This window comes from Chlamydotis macqueenii, chromosome 8 (genome assembly GCF_036417535.1).
Source record: "Chlamydotis macqueenii isolate bChlMac1 chromosome 8, bChlMac1.mat, whole genome shotgun sequence".
NCBI classification, from domain to species: domain Eukaryota; kingdom Metazoa; phylum Chordata; class Aves; order Otidiformes; family Otididae; genus Chlamydotis; species Chlamydotis macqueenii.
The window spans coordinates 28,224,352-28,249,243 of NC_141563.1; the positions used below are offsets into that span (position 1 = coordinate 28,224,352).

Consider the following 24,892-nt stretch of genomic DNA (forward strand, 5'->3'; position numbering starts at 1 on the left):
CCCTAAATAACTGAGGTGTATTCGAAGTGTGCTGATGATCTTTGCTATGTCTGCACAAAGACATAAACATATGTAAAATTAGGTGTGCACAACTGTGTGTGCATTCACTTGCTGCCTTCTGACTAGTAGCAACTTTTTATTTTTCTCTACTGTCTTGGGCATTGGTGTCAAGACAATGCTGATGAGGAAAATAGCTGATAATTGAAACTACAAGTCTACAAGAACTTCTAGAAGAGCATCATTGGGAGGCCTGAATGTGAAGCTATCACCTGTCCTGCAGCAAATGCTAGACAAATACTGGTTATGCCATATGTCGAAATGATGGAAAGAAATCTGATACTATAGTGATGAATTTAGTGTAGGGAATAGGACTGAAAGAATAAAGACAGCTGGGAGAAGCAGACAAATGGTGTATTGAACGTCGTATCCCAGCAGGTAGGCAGAAATGAATAATGATACATTTGTAGACAAATAAAGAACAGAAAAAAAAAAAAAAAAAAAAAGAGATCCCAGGCAGGGTTTGGGCATAGTAGCAGGATTTTTAGATTCAAGTGCGGGGAAGATATTTTGGATTTGATAAACTCTGCCTTGGCTGGAGAAAAACCTGTCTGTGTTAAAACAATCCGAGAATGAGAAATGTGTGATCATCCTGAGAGGAAGTAAGTTTTCTGAGAACAACAGATTTTTGAGGACTAGTAAGAAAAAGGATAGGTCTCAAAATAAAGAAGAATCAAGTGTTAGGATTTGATGAAATAAGGTACAGACTTTGTCTGGATGGCAGGTAAATTCTGGAGCATTTCTCCATTGAGGTGATTTGCTGGAAGACCTGGTGTCCTTGAATACTGTTTGAAGTAGACTTTGGTGTTCAGGTCGTATGTAAGAAAAAACTACAATAGCATGTGAAATGTAACAGACTGGATATGTATTTTTCTGTTGCCTCGGAGGGAAAAGTTAGTGTTCTACCTGTTGGTAGAACAATTCAAACGGACTCATTGCATCCACCTTTATTTTTAAAGAGGTATCTGAGCCTGAATGTGTTCAATAAGTTCTGTTAAAGTCAACTCAATTGCCAGTTTTCACAGTATCTGGAGTTGCAGCTAAAACCATTCTCAAAACTTAATATAATTTTTCAACATTGTGTTTCAACTGATGTTTCAGTATCATTGCTTTCTAAAATTCAAACAGAAATATTTTAATAATAAAACTCTGAAGAGTACCCTTTCATACTTCACCACTTTTAAAATCTAATTTTTAAAGAAATACATGAGTAAAGGTTAAGTCTGTCCTATTGGATACTGTGGTTCATTTTACAGTATGTGTTGCTCTCTATACTTTTTCTGTTGTTGAAAAGAACACTGAAGCAAGCACAGCTTGTTTTAGAAACTTGTTTCTATTTTCTACTTGCATTACATCCTGAATAGCTATGCCAGCAGTACCAATATATATTTATTAGATTATCACAGTAGTATCAGAAAAACTTCTATATGATGGTATTAAGTAGTTGAAAGTGTGGTGCTCTGTTACCCCAAATGGATATTTCGCTGTCCCCTTTTGATCAGCGTTGCATGGGTCTTAAGAGATGGTTCTTATTTCCTGCCATTGCCATCACAGAATTTTTTTGTTGCTTTTTTTAATGCATTTTATGTTTAGTGTAATTTCTTTAATTATTATCCTATTTGAACATCATTTGTGATTTTTTTTTTTTTTTATCGTTTTCATTATAGCCCTGTGATGAGTTGATTCTTGGGAGAGAGTAGGAAACACATTTGGAAAGCTCATTTTATTGTAAAGCCAGTTTCACTACAATAGACTGCGAGATTGTCCTTAGTCTGATTAGTGATTAATCATAAATTCCTTGCTAGACACCCTTTCAATGGCTGTGTCATAGACACAAAGCATGTTCAGGAATCCTCTTGTTTGAATAAGGAAATGTACGGTCAGTTCTGTCCATATTCACTATAACTGATCTTAGTGGAGCACCAGTAACGGCAGATGGGGTTTTCTTCAGAAATCACATGTGCATCTTTTTCTTCTTCTCTCATTATCGTTGTACAATTTCTTCCACACAGCCATGGTCACAGAGCAGACAGGTAATGTGTATCGTATTGCTGCTGTTTGTGTGTGTGTATGAACGATGCTTCTGTGCAGCTGAGCCTGTGTCCCTAACAAGTTCGTGCTGTAGTAACCCCATTTAGGCATTCAGCTTCTGTTCTTTGGTAATTGAAACAGGAAATCTTTGCATTTTGGCCTGAAATGATAAACAGGTAGTGTGCTCTGGAGAAGATGCGTGAAATTGATCTACTGTTCATTAAATAACATTTAGCTACCATAAAAATACCTCCTTATTAACTAATCAAAATGTCATTTTAAAGGCAAAATTCATTGTTCACATGTTTATATTGTGCTAGCAAAGCACAATAAAATAAAAGACCTAAAAAATTTATTTCCAAGTATCTTTTCCTGAAGCAATATTGCATGAGGTCTCTCTAAAAATATGTTTATTAACAAAACAATGAAGTAACTTTGAAATGTTTTGCATAAACAAAGGAGGAATTTTATTTTCAAGTCTCTTTCTCATTACCTTTGATTTGGAAGATTTCTACTCTTGTCCCACTTCTTTCTGCTAGACTAAGCCGATGTGCATTGTCCTGACTGCTTAGTACATTGCTTGCCTAGATTGCATCAGCAGAAAATAGCCCAAGTGTGAAGAGGTATCCTGTAATTTTCTAATTGAGAAATACTTTTTTTTAAAAAAAACTTTATCAAAATGAAAATGCTAAAGTAATTTCAGTAGTTTAGGCAACTCAGTAAAAAACGGATTAGGCTTTCCTTTTGCAAAAAATGGGTGACCTATGCATTCCTGCCTACTGTTTGAGAAGTCAGGAACTTTGTCTTGCTTTGGGACTGAGGATCCAAACTGAGGTTGAAACATTAACATAAATATTTCCCCAGTACCTCTGTATGTTACAGGAAGCTGAATGAAGATCATTGAAGTTTGGTGTTCAGTCACTGACCACATCACGCAGCGACTTTGTAATGCTGACATATGTTGTTTTTCAGGGTTAGGAAAGGAATTTAATTTATCTTGGAATTTTTTGAGATTGTTCTTTTACATGTAATTGTCTTGCCAAAGAAAACATCACCTGTGGCTAAATGGGGTTTAGCTATAACATCCGCATGCAATAGAAATCTGCATTACAGCTTGATTTTTTTTTTTTTTTTTTTTTTTTAATGCATGAGGCATGAGTCTTCTTAAAAAACTCTCTTGACATAATATTCTTTCAGTGATGTAGAGTATTTCCCTCGTTCTAAGACAGATGGCAAAGAGGAGCGGTATGTATCAGTGCCTGAGAATAAAAGGAACTAGATCTAGAAAAAATATGAACAGGCATTTATGTCTGGGTGTGCAGTGAACTAACTTTTTTTCTGAAGATAAGGCTTCATGGGTGTGGATAGTGAGCTGAGAAATATTACTGTGAAGGTGGTAACAGTTGAGTTATTTACAAGCACTAAGCACTATTTCAAACCTGTACCAAACATCCTAATTTATAATGCATTAACATATGTGTACCCAAGCCCCACCAAATCTTTCCAGACTGTGTTAGAACAGTGAACTGTTCTAATTCAGCTTCGTTTTATGACCAGTTGTTGATAATCTACTGTAATAAAACAAACAAGTGGAGACTGATGCGAGGAAGAGATTTCTTTAACATCCATCCCAACATACAGCAAGACCCGTTTATAGGACATAAAATGCAGGCGAGACTGAAAAGAAATCAGAGGCAGAAAAAACACTGAGGCTGAGCCGGGTGTAGTTCAGTTTCCATCCATTCTGAGGTGGGTTTTGGAAGGCAAAGAGAGTTTCAAGGAGGGCAATACTGATTCTTCTCAAAGCAGTTGTATAGTTCCTCGGTTCTGATGTTGGTTAAACAAGACCTTTTCTGCAATATCTCCAGGATGTTTTGGCTGTTTTCCCTGAGGGTCATGTTTCTTTGGCTACGATAGGGACATAACCACTAATATTGTATTGACTGGAGAGGAATTTCTGTGATTTCTATCTCCTCTGTATTTTGAGTGGACTTCTTGGCTCTGTTCAGATCTTCTGTAGTGGATTTAATTCACCAGCTGTGTCAGGCAGTGTGCTAGGCACAATGCCTTCTGACTAGGCAAAGAAACAAATCCACTTTCAGTTGATTCTTGATCTAATATGATTTTTTTTCCCCTCAATTTGAAACTTTATTTGGAAGACAAGGAACTCCATCAGTAATGATCTTTGGCATAACTGTCGTCTTCATAGAAATTTTAAATGAGCTGATTTCATTTGTCAGTTTCAGAAACTCCAGTTTTTGCACAACTGGTAATATTTGTAAGGCATCTACTTAATGCAGGAATCTAATGTGCATTTACTTGATCTTTTCTGAGATAATTTGCTTTTGCTTTTAAAACTTACCAAAGGTCATTGTAAATAGGATACCCGATTTATCTGAATAACTAGAGACTTTAAAAATGTGAGGGTAAGAGATCTGAGGGAGGAAAATGCTTAATTTACCCCAAGTATTAGCCACCCCATATCCCTGACAATAATTTCTTTTGCTTCTTTTCCCTAGAACGGATGGACGCCGCTGGTCCTTGGCCTCCCTTCCTTCATCTGGATATGGAACAAACACTCCCAGTTCAACAGTTTCAGTAAGTGGCACAGACTTTTTCAAGCAATTCAGTTTGTACGAACACACCCTAACAAATCAGCTTCTGAGTCTTTACTAAAATATCTGATCTTTCTTCATTGTTTTGCTAACATTATTTAATATACTAATTATTTTAAAAATTATTTTAATTATTGGTTCTGCTGCTTTTTCCTCCATTTCCCAGCTCCTATCATCTTGCACTTTGCCTTTAGCATTGGTGAAGTCTCAGTGCAGCACTTGGCTTGACTGATCAGTTGAGAGGCAAGACATGTCAGAGGTGGCAGGGCTCTTAGAGACTGTGTGTAATTACTAGTCAGCTCTCAGCTTTTTTATAACTGGGAAATGAAATTCTTGTCTACTTCGGGTTCTTAGTATGAAAACCTCTGCTAACAGGCTAGCAGAGAGAAAAAACTGATATCCACATCTGTTACTCAACTCCAATAATTTGAACCTCCTAATGAAGCTTTTCAGTTCTTACATGTCATTAGAAAGGCAGGCTGCAGTTTGCTTGAGTTCTGTACTTTCAAAAGGCTAGCATACCATTAATACCAGTAAGATAGCAGCATCATGTTAACCCTTATAACTCTCAGATACTTCATACAGTGAATCTTATTCTTTAGCTTATGCAAACTAGATGTTGTGGTTATCCACATAACAACCTTGCAAAGCCAAGCATAGAAAAACTAGAAATGCTAAGGCTACCTGTACGGCCTTAATGTAACACACTTTTGTATGTGTGTTATGGTGAGTGCCTTCAACCTTGTGGTCACATATCACTGCCTCTTTCCATAATAGTTCTACTGATCATTTTGTTTTATATGTACTATTTAGAATATGTTCCTAATAATTGTAAAACCTGCATTAATTAGGACTCAGTACTCTATGTTATGCAAATCTTACGCTGAAGGCAGTAGCATTTTCCTTGTGAGTTGTTCTTTTAAGTTCACCCATAAACTTTCTAGTGCCTCTCAAACACAAATTTATCAGCATAAGCTATGGCTAGGTCCTCTTCTGGGTGCAAGCTATGAGAGCATGGGGCAAGTACAGTTACTTTCAGTATGGATGACATCCAAATAGTTTGATCGTTGGTTGTCACTGTGAGAACTTCCAAGATGCCTGTGAAGATGACACCTTTGGAGACCAAACTGCCTGCAGTGTGTAAGTTACTCTTGCCTGCAAGTGTGATCACTAGCTTTGAGTTTACAGTTTGACCAGCCTTTGAGTAGATGCCGATGGAGAGAGCAAAACTAACAAGAATGAAATAAATCTGTTGGAAGTATCGGTTCTTGCTTTGAAATAGGGACATGAAAGCTACTTTTAGAAACTTCTCAGCTTTCTGTCACGGGAACAAAACCATTTTTGTCTCTTGTCATGTTCCCAGAAATAGCTAGATCATTTTGATGGAAATTTTTCCAGAAAAACAAAACAAAACAACACCCAAAACCAAACAACAAATCTGAGATAAACATGTCACGCAGAAAGCCTCAGTTCAAACAGTGTAAGTATTATAAGGTTGTAAGCAACAGGAAAAAAGATGATATGATGAGAAACATGACATGATAGTCATATGTAGATCTGAATTCACCTTTGTGCAGGAAATAGATTAAAACCTGTAATTCCAAGATTACTTTTTTTAAACTGGCTGGATCTCTCATCTCTTGTCCTTTTGCTGGTTCAGTGTTACAATCTCAGAAGGTATAGGCTGTTTAGTAAAGTAGTGATGCAATTCTTGGAGCTATTAAACTTAGTATTACATTTCTAATACTTAGTACTTGTCTATGACAGTGCTATTATCATAGTATGTCGTACATTAGAATTAATTTTGATTGATCTGAATAACACCTCTGAAACTGATAAGCATTATTATTCCTATGTAGACTTTAAAACTGAAGTAAGAAGTAGTCAAGGGGCTTGTCAAAAGGGCACAAATGAATTAATGCTGTAGAGGCAAACTTAACAGAATTTTGGGCTTCCGTTTGGTGTGATCAGTCTTCTAGATTACGTTTCTCTTTAAAGCAAGATAGAAGAAAGCTGGTAGACCTTCTTTCTGGTGTACATATCAGTAGGAAATTAAATATCAAGAAGAAGAGGATCAGTTCTGTGTTCTGCTGGCCTGAGTTTCTGCATGGCAGTTAGAGCTGACCTGCATCTCTGTGGTCATAGATCAGCTGCTCTACCAACAACCAACTGAACAAACCAAGACATTTACCTATTCTGAGCTCAGTATTTTCATTGGTTAGAGAAGAAGCCTGATTGGTAAAGGAAGTGAGAGATAAAATCTTGACCATTTACAATAAGAGAGCCAATAATCAACAAAAACTCTCACGTCTACACAGCTCCATAGCATTCTGCATGTCAGTGAAACTCCTGAGCTAAGAGAGCATGAGGGAAAAGGAAAGAAAGTTGCTCACCACTCCAGGAACCTCCTCGTCCTTTCCAGAGTAGCACTGGTACTCACATACCTTCCTTTCTGTCTCCCGACAGAAATCACCTACCTGATCAGATGTGATGGTTCCCTATCCTTCTCCCAAAGTTTTCCTGATCTCACCAGCTCTGTCATTGTACGTAAGGGTTGGCTTAGCCTCATGAGAACAATAGAAAGAGGCACCTGGTCTGATAAGTAGCTTTCTTTTCTGCTGGAGTGTGCAGTGTTTGGCAGAATCCGTTCCTCTTCCATTCATTAGCTGACCCCTATGCATGCGTTTAGTGCATTTCTTTTCTGTATTTTTTTCTGTACTCAGTCATCATGCTCATCTCAGGAGAAGCTGCACCAGCTGCCCTTTCAGCCCACGGCAGATGAACTTCATTTCCTGACAAAGCATTTCAGTACTGAGAGCATCACTGATGAGGAAGGGCGCCATTCTCCAGCCTTGAGGCCTCGATCTCGCAGTCTCAGGTGAGCTTCAGGTTGTTTGCTGAATTTTTAAGATGTTGGACACATGTATTGCATTTCTATAGGTGCTTTCAGATCTAAGAATAGTTGCTTGTAGTTGTTTTATTACATGCTTTTGAAATTATTTTAATCAACATTTAACCCACTTCACCTAATTAGAAAAGGGTTGGGTTTTTTTTGTTTTTTTTTGTTTTTTTTTTTTTATATTTGAGGCTGCGATTTTGAGTTGCAAAATGGTCAGCATAGTCTGCTTTTGTATCTTCACAATAACTCTGTGAAAACGTGATCCACAGGCATCTCGGACTAAATCTGTCGGATGTAGATTTCGTTTAGTGAAGTTTCTTCTCAGAATTTTGCTGCATTAATATAAGGAAATGATTGCTGTCACTGTTAATAACTTTCCAGCATTGCTTCTGAAGGGGTGTGAAAACTAGAGTAGATGAAGTTAAAACGTTAAATGGAATTGCACTGAAGAGCATTTTTTTAATAGTGCTGAAAACATTTCTCCTGCCTTAGCAGTTGTATAATATTTACTGTTGCTTCTGAAAAGTGGTTGTTCAAAGGTAGCTATCCAGCTATCCTTGTGCAGTTGATTTTTCCATACTTAAAACCAGAAGCAACTAGAACTTCATCTTTCACAAAATTGCGGAATGACTAAGGTTGGAAAGGACCTCTGGAGGTCATCTTGTCCAAACCCCTACTTGAACAGGTTGCCCAGGACCATCTCCAGACAGCTTTTGAGTATCTCCAAGGACAGAGATTCCACAAGTTCTCTGGGCAATCTTTCTTGCAGATCTCTCAAATTATGTGGAATCAATCCACAAACATTTTATATCATGGCAAAAGCCTTGGGTTTTGCTATGCATTTAGTGCTGGACCAAGTGAATGAAAATCTGGAGATGTGTACTGTAGACAAGGCATCTTGTAAAAGAAGGATTTATACAAGCAGGGACAAGGAGCTGAAGTCTGCCTTCTAGTTCTCATCTGAGGGTGTCAGAGGTGGATATCACCTTTAAATTAATGGACAAGATTCAGAAAACCTGCCAGCTGGAAATACTGAATGGGTGTGCCCAGCTCAGGACCTAGGCTGGGATTTGTAATAGAAGGAAGTGAATGAGGCCAGGATAACGTGGTGAGTATCGTGTCATGGTAGAGCTGACCTTTCGTGATTGTAATTATTTGTATGTTCTAAACTTCAGTGCAGGCTGCATGGTAATTGCATATGGATCTACTCAGTGTAGTTACACAGTAATCTACAGGAGCAGGTATGTACTGTGGGTAGTAGCACACTTAGCCTGTGAACTCTGCAAATTGCCATGTAGTAAAAGAGTAGCTACGTGATTTGTGCTAAGTCTCCTCGAACAATTATCCTACTTCAGTCCTCTTGCTGTCACTCTTAGCGCTGACTATTGCTGAGTAGTGTAGCTGTAGTAGTACTAATTCTTTATAGATAAGACAGCTACTGTAGGTAGACAACACATCACTAAAGTAATTATTGTCCTTTCTAACGCAGACATATTACTGTTGGCATAATGAAATGTGAGACACCTTTGCTAATGCAAGACTGATATAAACCAATAAAATGAAGAGCCCAATTTTATTTTTTTCCTTGTTAATACAGATTATCAGCTTGCTGAAAATGTTACCTCTGTCAGCCAATTTAAAAGCAGAGCTATCATATAGTTGGTTTATAATTTGTGATGAGACTAGGTTAATCCAGTGTGTCATGATTAATCTTCTTCCTCTCCTGAATGCTTTCTCTAGTTCTCTCTGGTTTTCAGTGTGATAATGGCCAGCCTTATTGGTATTCCAAAGCTTAGAATTAAGTAATTTAATTTTTTTAAACTTACTGTGCCTGATTTGTCTTTCATTTTGCTTATTGCTAGTACTGTGGTGCTGGGTGACTCTAAAGCACCCTTGCCACTACCAAGCATTCATGCTGGCCCTTGCACCTTGAAGGAAAATTGATATGTCAATCCAAACAATTGGAGCAATGTTTGCAGGAGGCAAATACCCTCTTTGACAGAGGGTAGCGTGTAAGCAAACATTGTTTCTAAGCAAACAAGTACTGAAATATGCAAAAATCAGACCTTATTCACTGCACAGCTTGCTTATTTATTTGCACAAACAATAGAGTTAGTTCACTTGGTGAGAGGGTATTTTTATTTATCTAAAAAATGAAAAAATAAAATCTGAGCTGTTAATGTGTTGAAAATTAAGCAGGAATTTCCTAAAAAAGTAATATTTTCACAAGCATTTAATGGTCTTGTTTGATCAGCTTTAATGAAAAGCAGATCAACAAAATACATCAAACGTTTCCTATAATGGATGGTCACAACTATGTAATTTAAAAGATTGTCTGATACGTATAACTTATTGTTAACGTGTATTCATTTTTCATCCTTTATAACTGCAGTCTTTTATCTCTTTTTTTTTGAGAGAGGAACTGATATTTTGCGATGCCACTGTGAAATACTGGGACTTGGTTTTGAGGATCTCTGTAACCCAAGATTTTTTAGAAGTATCAGATGATACTTTTATGTTCCTAGATAGAGGAGAGTATTGCCTAGATGTAACTTCTTGAAAAATCTGTTCCTTTGACTAGAAATTTACCCTTTTCTTGTATCTAGCTGTAACTGTTCTGTTCATAGAGTAGTCTTAATGATTAAACTGGATGAAAAAAGTAAGAAAATGTACAGTCATGGAGGGTACATTGGCTGATGTACATTGACAAATTGGTAGCAGCTTCGTTGCTTGAGATGTTCTGCCAGTGTGGCTTGAAGATACTCATCACCTAACTGATCATGCCTTCTTTGAAATTCCTCGAATTTCTACGGCAAAGAAATGGACTGGTTCTTTCCCAGCTCCTTTTCTGTGCGGGGAGAAGGAGGTGGGCTAAGACCAACGCTGGAATTCCAGTGTGACATGCTTATAAAGCTGGTTTCTAAGTCTAGAAGACTATTCTGTCATCCTTCTCCAATAGATCCAGTACTCACATGCTAAATTAAATAATGTATTTCCATGTGACCCACCTGTTTTGGTGCTTACAGTGTGTCTCCAGTAGACGAGGATATTTCTTTATTACCTGCAGACGTAGTTCCTAAATATTATCTCTCAACTGTTCTCTTTTTTTTTTTTCTGTAATGCAGCCTTCAAATCCTTCAAGTTATTGACCAACAGAGAGATGCCCAGGCTACGTTCACTTTGTTTAGAACAATCCTGGGCTTTACCTGAAGATGATCTTTTTTCTCAGGAGTAAAATACATGGAGGTGTGCACTAAACTTGGCATCCTTACTCTTTTTAAGTTAGAGAGATGCTGCCCTCCATCTTTTCCCAGTTCTCTTTACTTGTCATCCTTTAGCGATTGCTAACATGTGGAATATGTGGAGAATGTCAGAGATAAAAGTAAAGTTAACTAATAATGACTTCCTCAAGAGCAGCCTTTATGTGTTCACTCAGCCCACCAATATGGCCATTTTTCTTGATCTTTTTTTGTAACTCAGGATAATGTTGTCTAGGGAAAAAGGATTGAAGATTATAGCAGTGAATTTATGTATAGTTGAAGTAGATGAGATCATCCTTAATAAAAAATGCTCCTTCATCTCTTTGCTGGATAGTGCTTTTTAAATGCAATCCTCCAACCTGACTTTCAACATGCTGAATCCTGCCATTAAGAATATACAGAGACAACTCCTAGAAAATGCCAGTTGCCAAAAAAGGCTTCTGACAATAAAATACCTGAGATGGAAAGAAGGAAGAGGTGTTGTGAAACCACACCAGTGGCCCACATAGCCCATGTTTATCTTAAAAATTGAACCTGCAGGTTGTGGAGCTCTCTCATCTCACTGCACTTAAGCGTCAGCTTTAACCACTTGAGTAATCTTGGTGGTTTCATCACTTCATGCTGCTGCTTTCAGAAAGTGCCGTCTGCCACAAGCTGCGGAGGAGCAGACGGTGCTCCCTGCGGAGCAGGGATTCACACAGCCACGAATTTGCCAGAGAAGGATAATAGTTTTATATTCTGAAGCAAAAGGCATCTAATTCTTATGAAAATACATTCTAACTGTATTACAGATAATGTTGGTCTCTTTGTTTTCTCTCTCAAGACAGTGAGTTCTGTGAACTTGATTTTTAAAAGTTCTTCAAAGTGACTGGTTTTAAATTTATTAACTTTTGGTTTCACTCACCACCTTTATGGTTTTCTATTCTGAGGAAAACAGAGTATTCTTATTTACCCTCTGTACTGCTCTTTACTTTCTACTGTTTTCTGTCTAAAGCAGTCTCCGTCTTTGGTGGTGTGCACAAAACCACCTGAAGTATTGGAAAGAGCTAATTGTGACTGTGTAAATCTGTGGAAAAAACTCATTAGTCCTTACTTTCAAAGAGATTGTGATTGAAATGTATTCCTTTTCCCTTAATATTCTCTCCTATATATACATATATGTTATAATTATTATTTATTAATTTATTATTTATATTTCAAAATATTGAAAACACTCTTACATTCTATGAACTGGAAAACAGTTCAGCGATAGAAAACCAGTCACAAATAGTATTTGTCTACAGACTAAATGTACCTGAAGCTCAGTGTTTGTAAAAATGAATTTAAAAAAAAAAATCAAAGGATGTAAAGAAACTCAGAAATGACTTTTCAAAGTGCTCAGTGAGAAAGACTCTTTACTGTTCTGTTTCACCGCTTGTGTGTTCCATAAGAGGAAGAATTACTGTATATCGTGCTTTACCTCTGATTCCTTTTTTTTTCTAGCAGCACTAGAATAACTGCTCAGTGTGGACTTTCTGTGCTGTTTCGTAGAAACATAGAATCATTAGGGTTGGAAGGGACCTTTAAAGGCCATCCAGTCCAACCCCCCTGCAAGGAGCAGGGACATCTCCAACCAGATCAGGTTGCTCAGAGCCCCATCCAACCTGGCCTTGAATGTTTCCAGGGATGGGACATCCACCACTGCTCTGGGCAACCTGTGCCAGTGTTCCACCACCCTCAGTGTAACAATTTTTTTCCCACTATCTAATCTGAATCTATTCAGATAATTTGGTTATGATTATGCAGGAAGAAGAATCCTTGAATAAATACTGAAAAATAATCTAAAGTTACATGTTTAATCTTCTACATTATTTTCTCCATGGTATAGATTGTTGTAATTCTGTGGGAAACTGTATTTCTCTATTACTGTGTATGTGGCATAAATTCAGACTTTAGCAGATGGATTCTGCTCTACTGAGTTCAGTTCTCCTTCAGTCATTGTCCTGTCCAGAAACAGGGTGAGGCCCCAGGGACTAATTGTTATGGGCTATGTGAAGCACCAAGTCATATTTGTTCTGAAGTTTGATAGTCAGATGTAGGTTGTACATATATGCTTCTGCTTTATTGTCTCTTTTTTCTCAGGGAGTTTTCTGACTTACTTCTAGTATTAATGTAATTTGTCTGAGGTCAAAGATTTATATATTTATTTCTTGGGGGAAGAGGAAGGTCAGTGCTCTGCTCACCTTCAGCACAAGGTTTAACTTAGCTTCTACTTCATACAACTGTAGGTCTCTAGTTTTAAAATTCCTTATCTTGTGTGTCGGGAAATGACAGAAAATTAAGACCTATGGTGTTAATTTTCCTGTAGACACTGACTTTGATAGCATGCTGCAAACACATCCTAATTAAACCTTCATGTGGAGGGTAAAGCAGAGAAGAGCACAGAGTGCTTTTGACTTCTCTGCATTTTTCTTATAGATACAGCTGTCTCAGTGCAAGAAAAACTAGGTATTCATAAACATCTTATTGTCATTTAGTCAGTTAAACTAGGTTTTGTAAGATTTAATTTATAACTATGAATGCTGCTCCTTGAAATAGCTGTCTATAAGCTATTTTCACTCTCTAGCATCGGATAAAGACACATGAGTTTTGACAAGTTGAACGCTAGAAACCTTTGTGGGAGATAGATATCACTGAAAGTCTACCACCACATCGTTCCATAAAGTGGAGGGAGGGTGAAGAAGGAGAAAAGAGAGAGTAGTTTTTCATTCTGCTGTTAAGCTTAAGGGGACAGATATTATTCTTCTAATGTCTGCTCTGCTGAAATGAAAAACTCACTGACAGTAGTCATTTCTTTGACCTACCTATCTATGCCAAGAAAAGAGAAGCAGCCTGCTTTTAGTCTTAAGATGTTATGCACGTGCACAGTATGTGTCCTCTGTTTTACAGAAAATAATCTGTTCCTTTGTGAGGCTTGAAATGTTAGAATGGTTTAGTTCTGTTATGTGAATTTTTTGGTGCTAGATAGACATGTGAAGCTTTTGCATTTGAAAAGCTGTCATGCCAATAAAATGTATTAAACTCCTTTTTTCTAAATTCCCTTATGTTCTCTTTTGGTGGCATTCAGTTATCTGCCCGGTCTTGGTTTCTTTTTCGCCTGATTGTGTCTCAAAGGTGCTGTAAACTAAGCAGCAGTGCCTGGCAGCTAGCCTTTGCATAGTGAGTCAGTTATCTATCTCATTATTTCTGTAGTTTCCTGAGCTAAGGATCAACATAAAAAAATATAGTGCACTATATTATGTTGCAGTTTTGCTGTAGTCAGCTAGACATTTAATTTGACCTGTTATATTGGGCCAATTTTATTTAGAATGGCAATTTGAGCCTTGATCCCGGGTTTTATCTGGAGTTGTTTCAGTGCTTTGATGTCCTAGGTGGTAAAAAGTGGCATTAATTGGCTTCCAAAGATGAGAGACAAAACTGCCGATGCACGAGGAAGCTAAGGGATTCAAAGTGTTTGCTTTCTTGCCAAATAGTAGACTCCTGTGCAAAGAAAGTAAGAATTAACTTTGTTTCAGAATCATAAAAAACAAAAGCAAACCAATAAACTCCTGTATCGTGGCTCCCCTTAAGGAAACACTGCATCTGCTGGCAGGACAGCTGAAGGAGCATGATTTCTGCATAGGTCTTAATTTCTTGTATCCATATGAATAAAATCCCTTGAAAGCAAAAGGCAAACTCCCCCACGTTTTATTGTAGCCCTAAGGCTGCAAATACTTAAGCATGCACAAATTTTAGTAGCACTGCTTTAGTGTTAAAGTGAAGTATGTATGTGCCTCCATATTTCTGTAGTTAGTATCAAAGGGCTTATATATCCTTGTAATTTATACCTCGCTTAAATCACACAGAGAAATAATACATTATAGAAAAATAAATTCTACAGTAACTGTGTTTGCCAAGTTCTTCAGCTCCATATGAACTGCCAGTAAACAAGTGTTATGTGTTTTGTGTCAGATTGTTTGGTCTTAGAGAAAAAAGAATAAAGATAGTGGGGGAATTTACCTCTAAGTCTGAAATTTAAATGTTCTTACCCTTCTTTTTATTCTGTCATACATTACATATGAATATAAATTTAAGTTTATTTCTTAAGAAAATGTTCCTTGATTAAAAATAGCTATATACCGAGCCAAGGGATATATTTTCTTAAAAAAAAAAAAGTTTATTAAAATGTATTTTTAGTTGGTATCCAAAACATCCAAAACAGTTTTTCTCCTTTAACATAAGTATTCAGTGAGAGATTGAATCTGAAATGCATTTTCCCAAGCTGAGGGATAAACCTTAATAAAACAAGACACAATGTAATTCACGGAATTCCAGTGCCAGGCATGAAAAGAGATTGGTATTGCTGTATTCCATGAGCCAGTGAGTTAAATTTTCTTTGAATTGTAAATATATGTTCCCAAAAGAATGTTTTTTCCTTTCAATAGGTTAGCAGTAAGGTAGTAACTGTAATGCATTCCAAGTTTAAAATGCATTTATTCCATTTAGAGAGATTCATTTCATCTTTCACAAGAAAGTTTAAAATGTTTTAACTCATTCAAGATAAAATTTTATTTTTTGACATAGAGAAGATATTTTTAGCTATATGTAGTACTCTTAAAATCGTAAAGACAATGATCATGTAAGATGCCAAATAATTGAAGCCCTTGCTTGTCTTGAGCATTAAAACAAGGTAACCAGAGAAATGAGATGCTGCAGGCGATCCTGTAGCTAGGGATTATCTGCATTACCTCACTCCAGCTGTCCTCGGTGGCAGAATGAGTCAGAGCATTGCATACCATCAGATGTGATGAAATGAGATGCAATTCTTCCTTAAAAAAAAGTACCCAAACAGTAATATAAATGCAGTTTGTCAAGATTTTGTGTCCTGTTTTTTGGTGTGCCTTGAGGTTGCTTGCTAACCTATGCATACATGCATATGCATCCGTGGTGTAACATGCCTCAAGGGAGTACAGTTTTCATAAAAGTATGCTGTTTCTATTGCTTATGGTATTTATATATAAAATTTAGCTGAATAACACTGCTCATGCATCCCTCCTGTACCATGGTATTCTTCAGACAAAGGAAAGCAAGTCATCCCCAGTTCCTTGTTTCATTTTACTCGGCTCCTTTCCCGCACTAGAAACTCCAGAGGTAACAGTGATTTCTTCCTGGGCAGGGCACTGCACTGCCATGAAGGGCAGCAAGAGAACGAAGGAAAGAACAGATCTACCTGCAACAAATACACTGGGTTTTTACATGCTTATATGTTAGGGCTATTTTCACTGAAAATACGTGGGTTTCTGCATGGATTCATGTGAAGGCAGGAGCGTTAGCAGTTTTCAGATGAGTTAACTGTGAGGGCTGTAGATTGCCATTTTTGCTGGGATTTTCTCTGAAGTTAAGCATCTGCCCATTACTGAAGTGAAGTCAACATTTTGGAAGGGCTATAGTCAGCATAGAAGCATTATGACCAGCACTGGGTTTTGGAGGGTTTTGATGTGATAATCTGTAAATTATAACATACTTTCTTTTCTCCTCTAGCCCGGGTCGCTCCCCAATTTCCTTTGACAGTGAAATAATAATGATGAATCATGTGTACAAAGAAAGGTTTCCAAAGGTAAGGAATCACTTTTTTGAATAATGCGTTCAATGGACCTTGTGACCAAGCTCAGAACTGAAGTGTTGTGCTTATTGGAGAAGGAGCCCAGCTCTTACCTCTGCTTTCCAAGCAGTGCAGTTTGCTGAGAGTTTGGAGCTGCATTCTCTACTTCACATGTTAATTCTGCAGCAGAAGAAATAGAAGAGCTTTGTGTCGTTGTGTATGTTTATCATATTTACTAAATTTCTCCTGTCTTTTATTGGCATGACAAATGCTCACAGGAATGTGAAGGGCCATGCTCTGGCTGCTCAGTCTGTTTATGTTGTTTATGAGGCCAGAGTCTCAATGTATTTTTAACTAATCCTTGTCTTTTTCTTTAAATTCCGAGTCAGATCAAGGTTGGAAGAGGGATGTTTTGCTTAGTTTCATATATACTTTAAAAAGCTATTTTAAAGAGTAATTTCAAAATACATTGAATAACATTCTCTCATCATTCCTTGTATAACTGCATTAAATTTACTTTATACTTCTTTATATACTTCTTTATACTTCTTTGGTTTTGGTAGGCTTTCCATTTACATATTGGAAATGCAATGTTTTCTTTTAAAGTCATTCCAAATTATACTGGAAGTTTTGTCAAAAAACAAGTTTGCCACTGGGGCTTTTGGTACCAGAGAAGCAGTGAAGATAGATGTGGATTTTTAGAAAAGTCGATCTGTATTCAGTCACACTGAAATGTGCTGAAGTGATCTGCAGTGAAAAGAAATGTGGTGGTTTGTTTTTGGTTTTGTTTTTGGTTTGTTGTTGTTGTTGTTGTTTTGTTGGGGTTTTTGTTTGTTTGTTTGTTTTTTTAAAGCTGAATATTGAAACCTGTGGAATCAAGCTTTGAAAGTTAACATCTCATTGAAATGAGTGTAGAAGATGGTGTATCCCAGAGCTGTCAATATGGCCATTTCTTCCTGTTCTATTAATAGCAAAAATAGATGTTTCTCTGGAGACACAATATGAGGCCTTATAGTGATAGAACTGCTGTGTATCTATTGCTTGAGGCAATGATTTTCAGGTTCCATGGTCTTTCCTAAAAGTTCTGAAGTCTGTCTCATATCCTGTGTCCTTACACTGCAGACCAAGAGAGGAACACAGCCTCAGGCCCAGGATATTTTTATGGTCATTTGCATTTTCAGAAAGTGTGTTCTGATTAATTTTTTGTTGTTTGTTCATGTGAACATAACTTTTGCCTATGGGATGTTATTTTTATTCTCAGGAAAATGCTATTGTATTTTGGAATATCTTTAAAGACTTGTGCATTTTGGAATTGTGAATATGTTACTTCAGCACCCAATTTGTTTAAGTTCTGGGACAGTAAAATTTAAGAGTAATTTCTCATTTTTCTGTATTCTTAGGCCACGGCGCAGATGGAAGAACGGCTGGCTGAGTTTATTGCCTCTAACGCTCCCGAGAACGTGCTGCAATTAGCAGATGGGGTCCTAAGTTTCATTCATCATCAAGTTATTGAACTGGCCAGAGATTGCCTAGATAAATCACGTGAAGGTCTTATTACTTCTCGGTACTTTTATGAGCTGCAGGAAAACTTGGAGAAACTTCTCCAAGATGTAAGTGCTCTCTGGAAAGAAGAATATGTTATTTTGATTGAAACTTTAAACAATAAGCTGGAGCTTTGATTTTAGGAGAGACAACATGGATTCCAGGGGAAAGGCAAAGGGTGGGGTGTCAGGAGAACTGAGTTGTTCCAGTCTGCTGTTGATCTACCACAAGCAGCTTTGAGCTAATCAGTTCACCTGTGTACTTCATTTGTACAAAAGTTAAATATGTATGAGTAAGTCAAAGGCAGTCTTTACCATTTATGAAAATTGAGTTCATCCAGATGAAGGAAACTACTGAACTTTTCTTTCATGTACTTCAAGACTCTGAGTAACTTATTAATTACAATAGCGCCTTCAAGGAGTGAAAACACCATAGTTTGTAGTGTTGCTATAAATTTTTCATAAAAGATTTTCTTGAGCTGAACTTAATCTGGTTGTAGAATTTTTAGTACTTCAATGTGTTTTGTGGTGTTCAAAGCATATGAAAATACACAAGGGGGCACAATTTTAATGCATGCTCAGTATGCTTCAGCTACTCATTAAAAATCGCTCTTTTCCTTTAAAATGAAAATAATATTAAATTCAAAACATCTTTGAGAATTTATGCTGTAGCTGTTGTGAAGAGTCAGTGCTATTACCAGTTTGGGAATGTCTTCCTAATCCTCTGCTTTGATTTAAGGAGATAGCAAGCTGAAAATACAGGATTTCTAAAGAGTATAGTATCAGATAACAAGTACCACTGAGATACCCAGAAACAGAGCACCTGAAATAATTTATTTTTTGTGATGATTTTTAGTATATTTGGTGAAGATGTGTCTATGCCATTGATCAATTTGCCAACCCACTGGCATGAATTGCACTAGTTTGTGCACCTCTGCCACTCTTCAGACATTAGAAAATGGCAGAGTAATAAAAATACTATATTGGTATAGAATTATTGTATTAAAAAGCTTTGTGAAAACTACAGAATCTTCCCTTCTATCAGCTAAAAGCTTTGGCTACCCCATTTATATGAGTGGGGCTGTAATTTCCCTGTTATTTGTTATGCATGGGAGAAAAACTTGTGTTTGGTTTTGTGGTGTTCTGCCTGGATGGGGAGTATAATTTTAGCAGATCAAGAGAGGCAGGGAGTATCCTTTGAGGCCCTATATGGTCGTCTGCCTATGGGATATCGGTAACCACTCTGGATGCATTTAGTAGCAAAAAATGTGTTTCCTGGTGAAAGTGGTGTTCTTTGAATGCTGTGCAAGAGTTTGATCATTGATGCCACCATCCAGGGCTGGAGAAACTGCATCTAGTCAAAGAAACTGTTCAGTATTCATAGTCTTTAAAAGAGAGGAAAATGTTTCTGGAGTTTGAAAGTGGCAGTGTAGCCTTTCTGGGCAGGATAAGCATCCCCCAGCTGCTACTGCTGGGCCCAGCGATGGCTGGCTGCAGGCTGGCAGAGGCGTGAGAGCAGTCCTGCGTGTGCAGGGCGGGCACCGCAGAGCTGGTGGTGGAAAGGGGAGATCGAGGGGTTTCCTGCAGCCAGATGAGCACCTGTCAGTGGGTCCACCTGGTATCTTCATGGTCTGGAAGCAGGGTATTTCACACGCCAGCTATGAAATAAGAGATCAGGCATCTTTGGGTGATGGTTTTGAAAGGATTTCACTGAAAGTGGGTGTGTATGCTTGGCAAAATAGCTCACATTTCAAGGGGCGCAAGGGGACTGTAGTGTATTTTGCTCTTTCTGGTAGGAAATACTTGGAACTTGAAATACTCCCACTCCTAGACTTTCCTCCTTTGTGTGTGGACAATGATTTCTTATACCATAAGGAATTAAGAGAGCAGTAAATTGGATTTGACCAGTTCCAATCTGCACTTTCAGGCCTGTCTTTCGGCCTGGAGAGGTTAATCAGGATCTCAGAGAAGGTGTGGGTCAAATAAATCTGCTTTTTCCTTTCCACTGCCCTCCCTCAGAACAAATCCTCAAAACACACTTCTTAAATGTCCTTTTCCCTTTGATCCTACATGTATTATACTGCTGCTCGTAAGCACAGGGAAAGATGACGTTGAACTGTTATTAGAGAAGATACAATGGTCATCTCTGGGCTTGTTCAGGAATTGACATTCAGGGCTTGCTTTAACCTTTTCTTCTTTAACATCTTCTGCAGAGTGGGGGTGAGAGAAAGGTCAGCACTTAAGTTTAATTGATTTACTTTAGGAAGTGAGGTGAGCTAGAGACGATTAAAGGTAAAGCGTAGAGAGGCAAGGGAGGCAGAGAAGACTGGGAAGGAAGAGGACAAAGAAATGAAAGAGCAGAGGAAGGCGAAAGACTTAGTTCCACATCTTTCTCATTTTTTTCTGTCTTACCATAGTTCATTGTCTTTTCTTTTATATTTTAATATTTAAAAGCTACTTGTTTTCCCCTGGTTGCCAGTCTGTGCTTTGCCCTTCAGACTGCTTTCTAGAAAGCAATAATTGGGGCATTTCAGTCTAAATATATAAAATTAGCGACAATATTTCTTTTGGAGAACTCACTTGAAATGCAAGAAATTTGAAATCAAGTTTAGATTATTCCATATTTCAGGGCAGAGTCTTTAACTTTGCTTAGCTTGTCAGGTATCACACAGAGTTACATACTATATAAATAATAGCAACTGGAAGGGCATCAAAAAAGCTCTTCCACTTGGGCAGATGTATGGTCTATGCAGTAGCATATACAGTTTTATGCTCTATTTTTATAACATATAGAAAGATTGTGAAAATGATTTATTGGTGAATATGGTGGTCAGCAAGTGACAGAAATACCCACAGATTTTCATATAGTTTTACTGTGAAAGAGTGGATTCTCTTAAATTTCTTTTTTAATATGTTAATTCTGACACATGGTAACAAACTAAATTTCCACAATATTTCAAACCATAGAAAGGAAACTTGTTTTAATATGTTGCAGTTTGAGTCTACTTTATATTGTAAAAGTGTATGTGTAAAACAGAATAATTTGGTATGTAAATAAAGAACTCTTTAAGTATACCAAACTAGAAAGCTTTTAAAGTTTTTAGATGCTGGCTTTTGTAATAAAATGCCAACAAATCTTATTAGTTATGGCAAATGAGATCTATTCCCGTGTTTGGAGCATGAAATATTGTCTTTTAGCCAGAAAAACGTATTGCTTATTGCATCACTGAAATTATCCTGAAGTAAAAATGAATTTAAGATATTTTCTTTATTTTGGAAAACATATACATGAATGTTACACTTCACACTTAAAGTGAAAATACTGAAAAATAAGATGAAGCACTTATAAAAAAGAATATATGATGTTCAATTCTTTATCTGTTATCATGGGGTGGGCTTAGAGGATGGGATAGGACCTCGGGTTACTGGGAAGAAAAGGGTTATAGTCAGTTATTACTGGACTGAATTGACGAGGTAAAACTAGCCAAAAGAAGTTTAATGGCTTTTGTGTGGGTGTAGCCAATTGGTAGGGAAGGTGAAGGATTACAGGTGTTTCTGTGCATAGAACAAAAGAAACAAGGAAGGTGTTAGTATTATGCTGCAGTGACTGATGCTGCACATTGGTAAATGGCTATTCTGATTGGAATTGCTTTCTTAATAAAAGCCTGAGTGTGAATTTATTGGTTCTTGGCATTGCAGGTCTATTGTTTTGGTTTCCATCAGTATATTAGCTCAATTACAGCGTTGTGACTTGCATATCCCAGTTATTGGTCCTGCTGAACCCCAGGGGAGGACAGTGATTTTAATTTCATGCCCCAGTAGCTACAGTTAGTGACGGATGGGTCTTTCAGATAAGGGAATCGGTTTGTAAATTACCCGTTGCTACCTCCTGTACACGTGTCACTGGCAATGTGTGTAGGAATGGCATCAGCCTCTGCTCACAGCCCCTGTACCTTCTCCCACCTCCCCCTGGGAGGCAGAGGGGGGGAAACCCTGAAAGACCACCGGCAACCTTCAGACAGGCATGTCGTCATTGGGAGCTGCTAATGAGATGGCACGCCTCGTACCCAGGCGCGTGGAAGCGGCAGGCAGTGCTTGGCTATATAACCCTCTGGTTTCCAGATACTGGCCTTGGGACAGGTTGTAAACAAGATGTCTGTAGGGATGTCTGGGCTGTCCTGCACGAGAAGGAAGCAAGAAGAGGCAGTTTTACTGAGGATCTTGGAAGAGCAGCGCTGTGCCGAGATGATGGCTGAGTGGCTATTACAAGTTGTGTTTGATTGTTGTCATCCTTTTTTTTCCTTTTGCTTTTCTATATCATTTGGCAGTCATGATATAGGTTTTCATTTTCAAAACAGACACTTGATTAAATTAGTTACATTTTTAAATTATTTTGCCTAAATTGTCATAGATAAGGAAAGAAAAAAAACAAAAGGGCTTGATTTAAAAGAATAAGTTTGCTTTAACAGTATAAATGGATGTAAAATGATGAATTATATATATTATATTTTTTTAATAGTTTAACTTATGTACAGGGGAAAAAGGACTTTCCAGGTGCATGGCTCATATTTCAAACAATACAAAGTTGCTGATGTTTTATTTATCCATTTCAACACAGCTAACCCCTGGTGATCTAGAATGGCTTTTCAAATATGAAAGAATTAATTTCTTCCTAGAATTCATATTTTAGCTTATAAGTTTGTGTAATGCGCTAGGGGACACAGAGTGAATACTAATAGTCTTATTTTCTATTTTATAATTAGTAAATACCTTGTAGTTAGAAAAAAATTGCAGTTCATTTCAATGCTTTCAAAATAATCTTCTGTTTAAGGCTCTATAGCCAGGAAGTGTCTCTGAGATTGGTTTCATATAATGAACTAGCAGGTACATTGTTTTCATCAAGTTAAGATTCTAGCTGTAGCTTATCAGTGCTGGAGTCAACAATCAACATTTCTTATTCTAACCTGTGTCAAAATGAGAAATAATGAACTTTTAGGATTTTTTTTGTTTGGTAGCAAAATATCAGTGAGATATTATTTAAAATGCTGCCTGTATGTTTCTAGCTCTGAATTTCTACTTCCCTGTGTTTTTATTGTTCTTTTAGGTGATCACCAGTGTGATTTGACTTATCACCCATATATATATCTTTTTCATGGATGGTGCTAATGAATAATGCTAACTGAACCTTTCAGTTTATTGCTGCTTGCATCCCTGTTGATAAAATATCACGCCTGTAAGCAGCTGGCTCATTGCCAGCCTAAGCTCATTGGTTAAGTTCTGGTCTATTATAATTGTGGCTGTGCTAAAGCCTAATTTTTAGACCAGGTAGACTTTGTTTCAGAGTTGTTGCATGTCATTGCGACCATCTTTTTATCACCCTGCAATGAAGTACTATTTTATTTGTGCTTCAGTGCTCATAATGTAACCATTGTGTGCTTGAGCAGAAGAGGACTAATTTAGGGGGGGATGTGTTCAAATTTGTCTTTGGGATTTTTTTTTTTTAAAAGTATTCTTGTTTTAGTGTGATTATTGTTATAAAAAGACACCCCCTCACACACACACATACTTTGAAACTAAGCCTTGAATTTATGGTGTAATCTGGTAAAATAAAGGGAGTGGACAAGAATAAATTCCCTGAATTAAGTTTCTATATGCTCTTGGCTTTGCTTGTCTACTTGGTCCTACATAGCATACAAAACAATGCCATAGTTGTTCAGCAGGATTCATAAAATTAAATACAGAGAAACTAAGGTTTTGATTTTCTTAATGATGAACAGAAGTAGTTCAAATTCTAGCTGAAAGTAAAGCCTAGAAATATGTGTGGCTGTTAGTAATTATCTAGACGTCAGTATCATGTGGAAGGTAAAATTGAAAAAAATCAGTATTCCTCTTTTCATTTTTAAAAATAAAATAAAACCACATCATATCTAATATAATTGATAGGTGATATAATGCAAATAGAGCCTTTGAAATATCTCTAGCATGATAAAAGGAGTCAGTTGTAATGGAAAAGCTATATGTAACCTGGCATTCTTGAATGAGCTGGGATCATTGCCTGCCCTGACTCAGTCATGCCTTGCTGCGGAATTACGCTTACTGAGCTGGTGATTGCTCCGTATTCAGCATCTGACATAAAAACGAAGAGTTCACTGCTCGGACCATAATGTGATGTTCTGCTCTCCACAGGCCCACGAGCGATCCGAGAGCTCCGAGGTTGCCTTCGTTACCCAACTTGTGAAGAAGCTGATGATTATCATTGCACGACCAGCTCGGCTGCTTGAGTGCCTGGTAAGTTTGGTCCTTAGGAGAGTGCCGGTGTGATCTAAAGTGTCTGGTGTCTGTTTGAGGAGATAAGGAACACAAAGCCTTCAAGAGAAAGCTTTAAATTTGCGTTTAAGAAATTGATTAAAAATAAATCAGTATTTTAAAAAAAGGACTACGGTCTTTTGCATTAATATAGAAGTATCTTTCCAATGAACTGTCAGCAGCTAAATTGTATTTCAGCGTAAAGTTTATGGCTGAGGGACCAGATATAGCTGTTGACATCATTTCATGCTACTTGATACCACCTGATCTTCCTCATGTTGTTAGGAGCTGCAGTGAAGAGCCTGTAAATGTGTGGTGCGCCTGCAGTGCCCAGAGAGCCATGCTAAGAAAGAACTGTCAAAAAGAAAGAAATTTGCTTTCATGATGTAAATGATGTTTGGGCTCTTGGACTCAGACTCTTACCGTAGACCCGTAATTGCAGAGAAACCTGGTGTCAGGTTTTCCAGCTGTGAATACACTGAAGGATAGGCCAGTGAGAGATCCTAGCAGATTTGGAAGCCTGGGTTTGAAATCCAATTTGGTCCTATTGGAATATATGGAAA

The 24,892-nt window shown here is 37.5% G+C and overlaps 1 protein-coding gene across 6 annotated transcripts in view; it reads left to right on the plus strand.

The window, feature by feature from the left end:
- The window catches only part of MAST2 (microtubule associated serine/threonine kinase 2), a 206,920-nt gene that overhangs the window by 146,529 nt on the left and 35,499 nt on the right, over positions 1–24,892 (plus strand). For 5 of the 6 annotated variants that reach the window (XM_086752986.1, XM_086752990.1, XM_086752991.1 and 2 more), the window contains 6 exons: positions 2,070–2,090; positions 4,608–4,686; positions 7,427–7,581; positions 16,422–16,497; positions 17,883–18,092; positions 24,210–24,311. In XM_086752986.1, coding sequence (XP_086609112.1) covers positions 2,070–2,090; positions 4,608–4,686; positions 7,427–7,581; positions 16,422–16,497; positions 17,883–18,092; positions 24,210–24,311 — 643 coding nt within the window. The remainder of the gene's footprint in view (positions 1–2,069; positions 2,091–4,607; positions 4,687–7,426; positions 7,582–16,421; positions 16,498–17,882; positions 18,093–24,209; positions 24,312–24,892) is intronic. The other variant, XM_086752988.1, reaches the window with a different exon arrangement.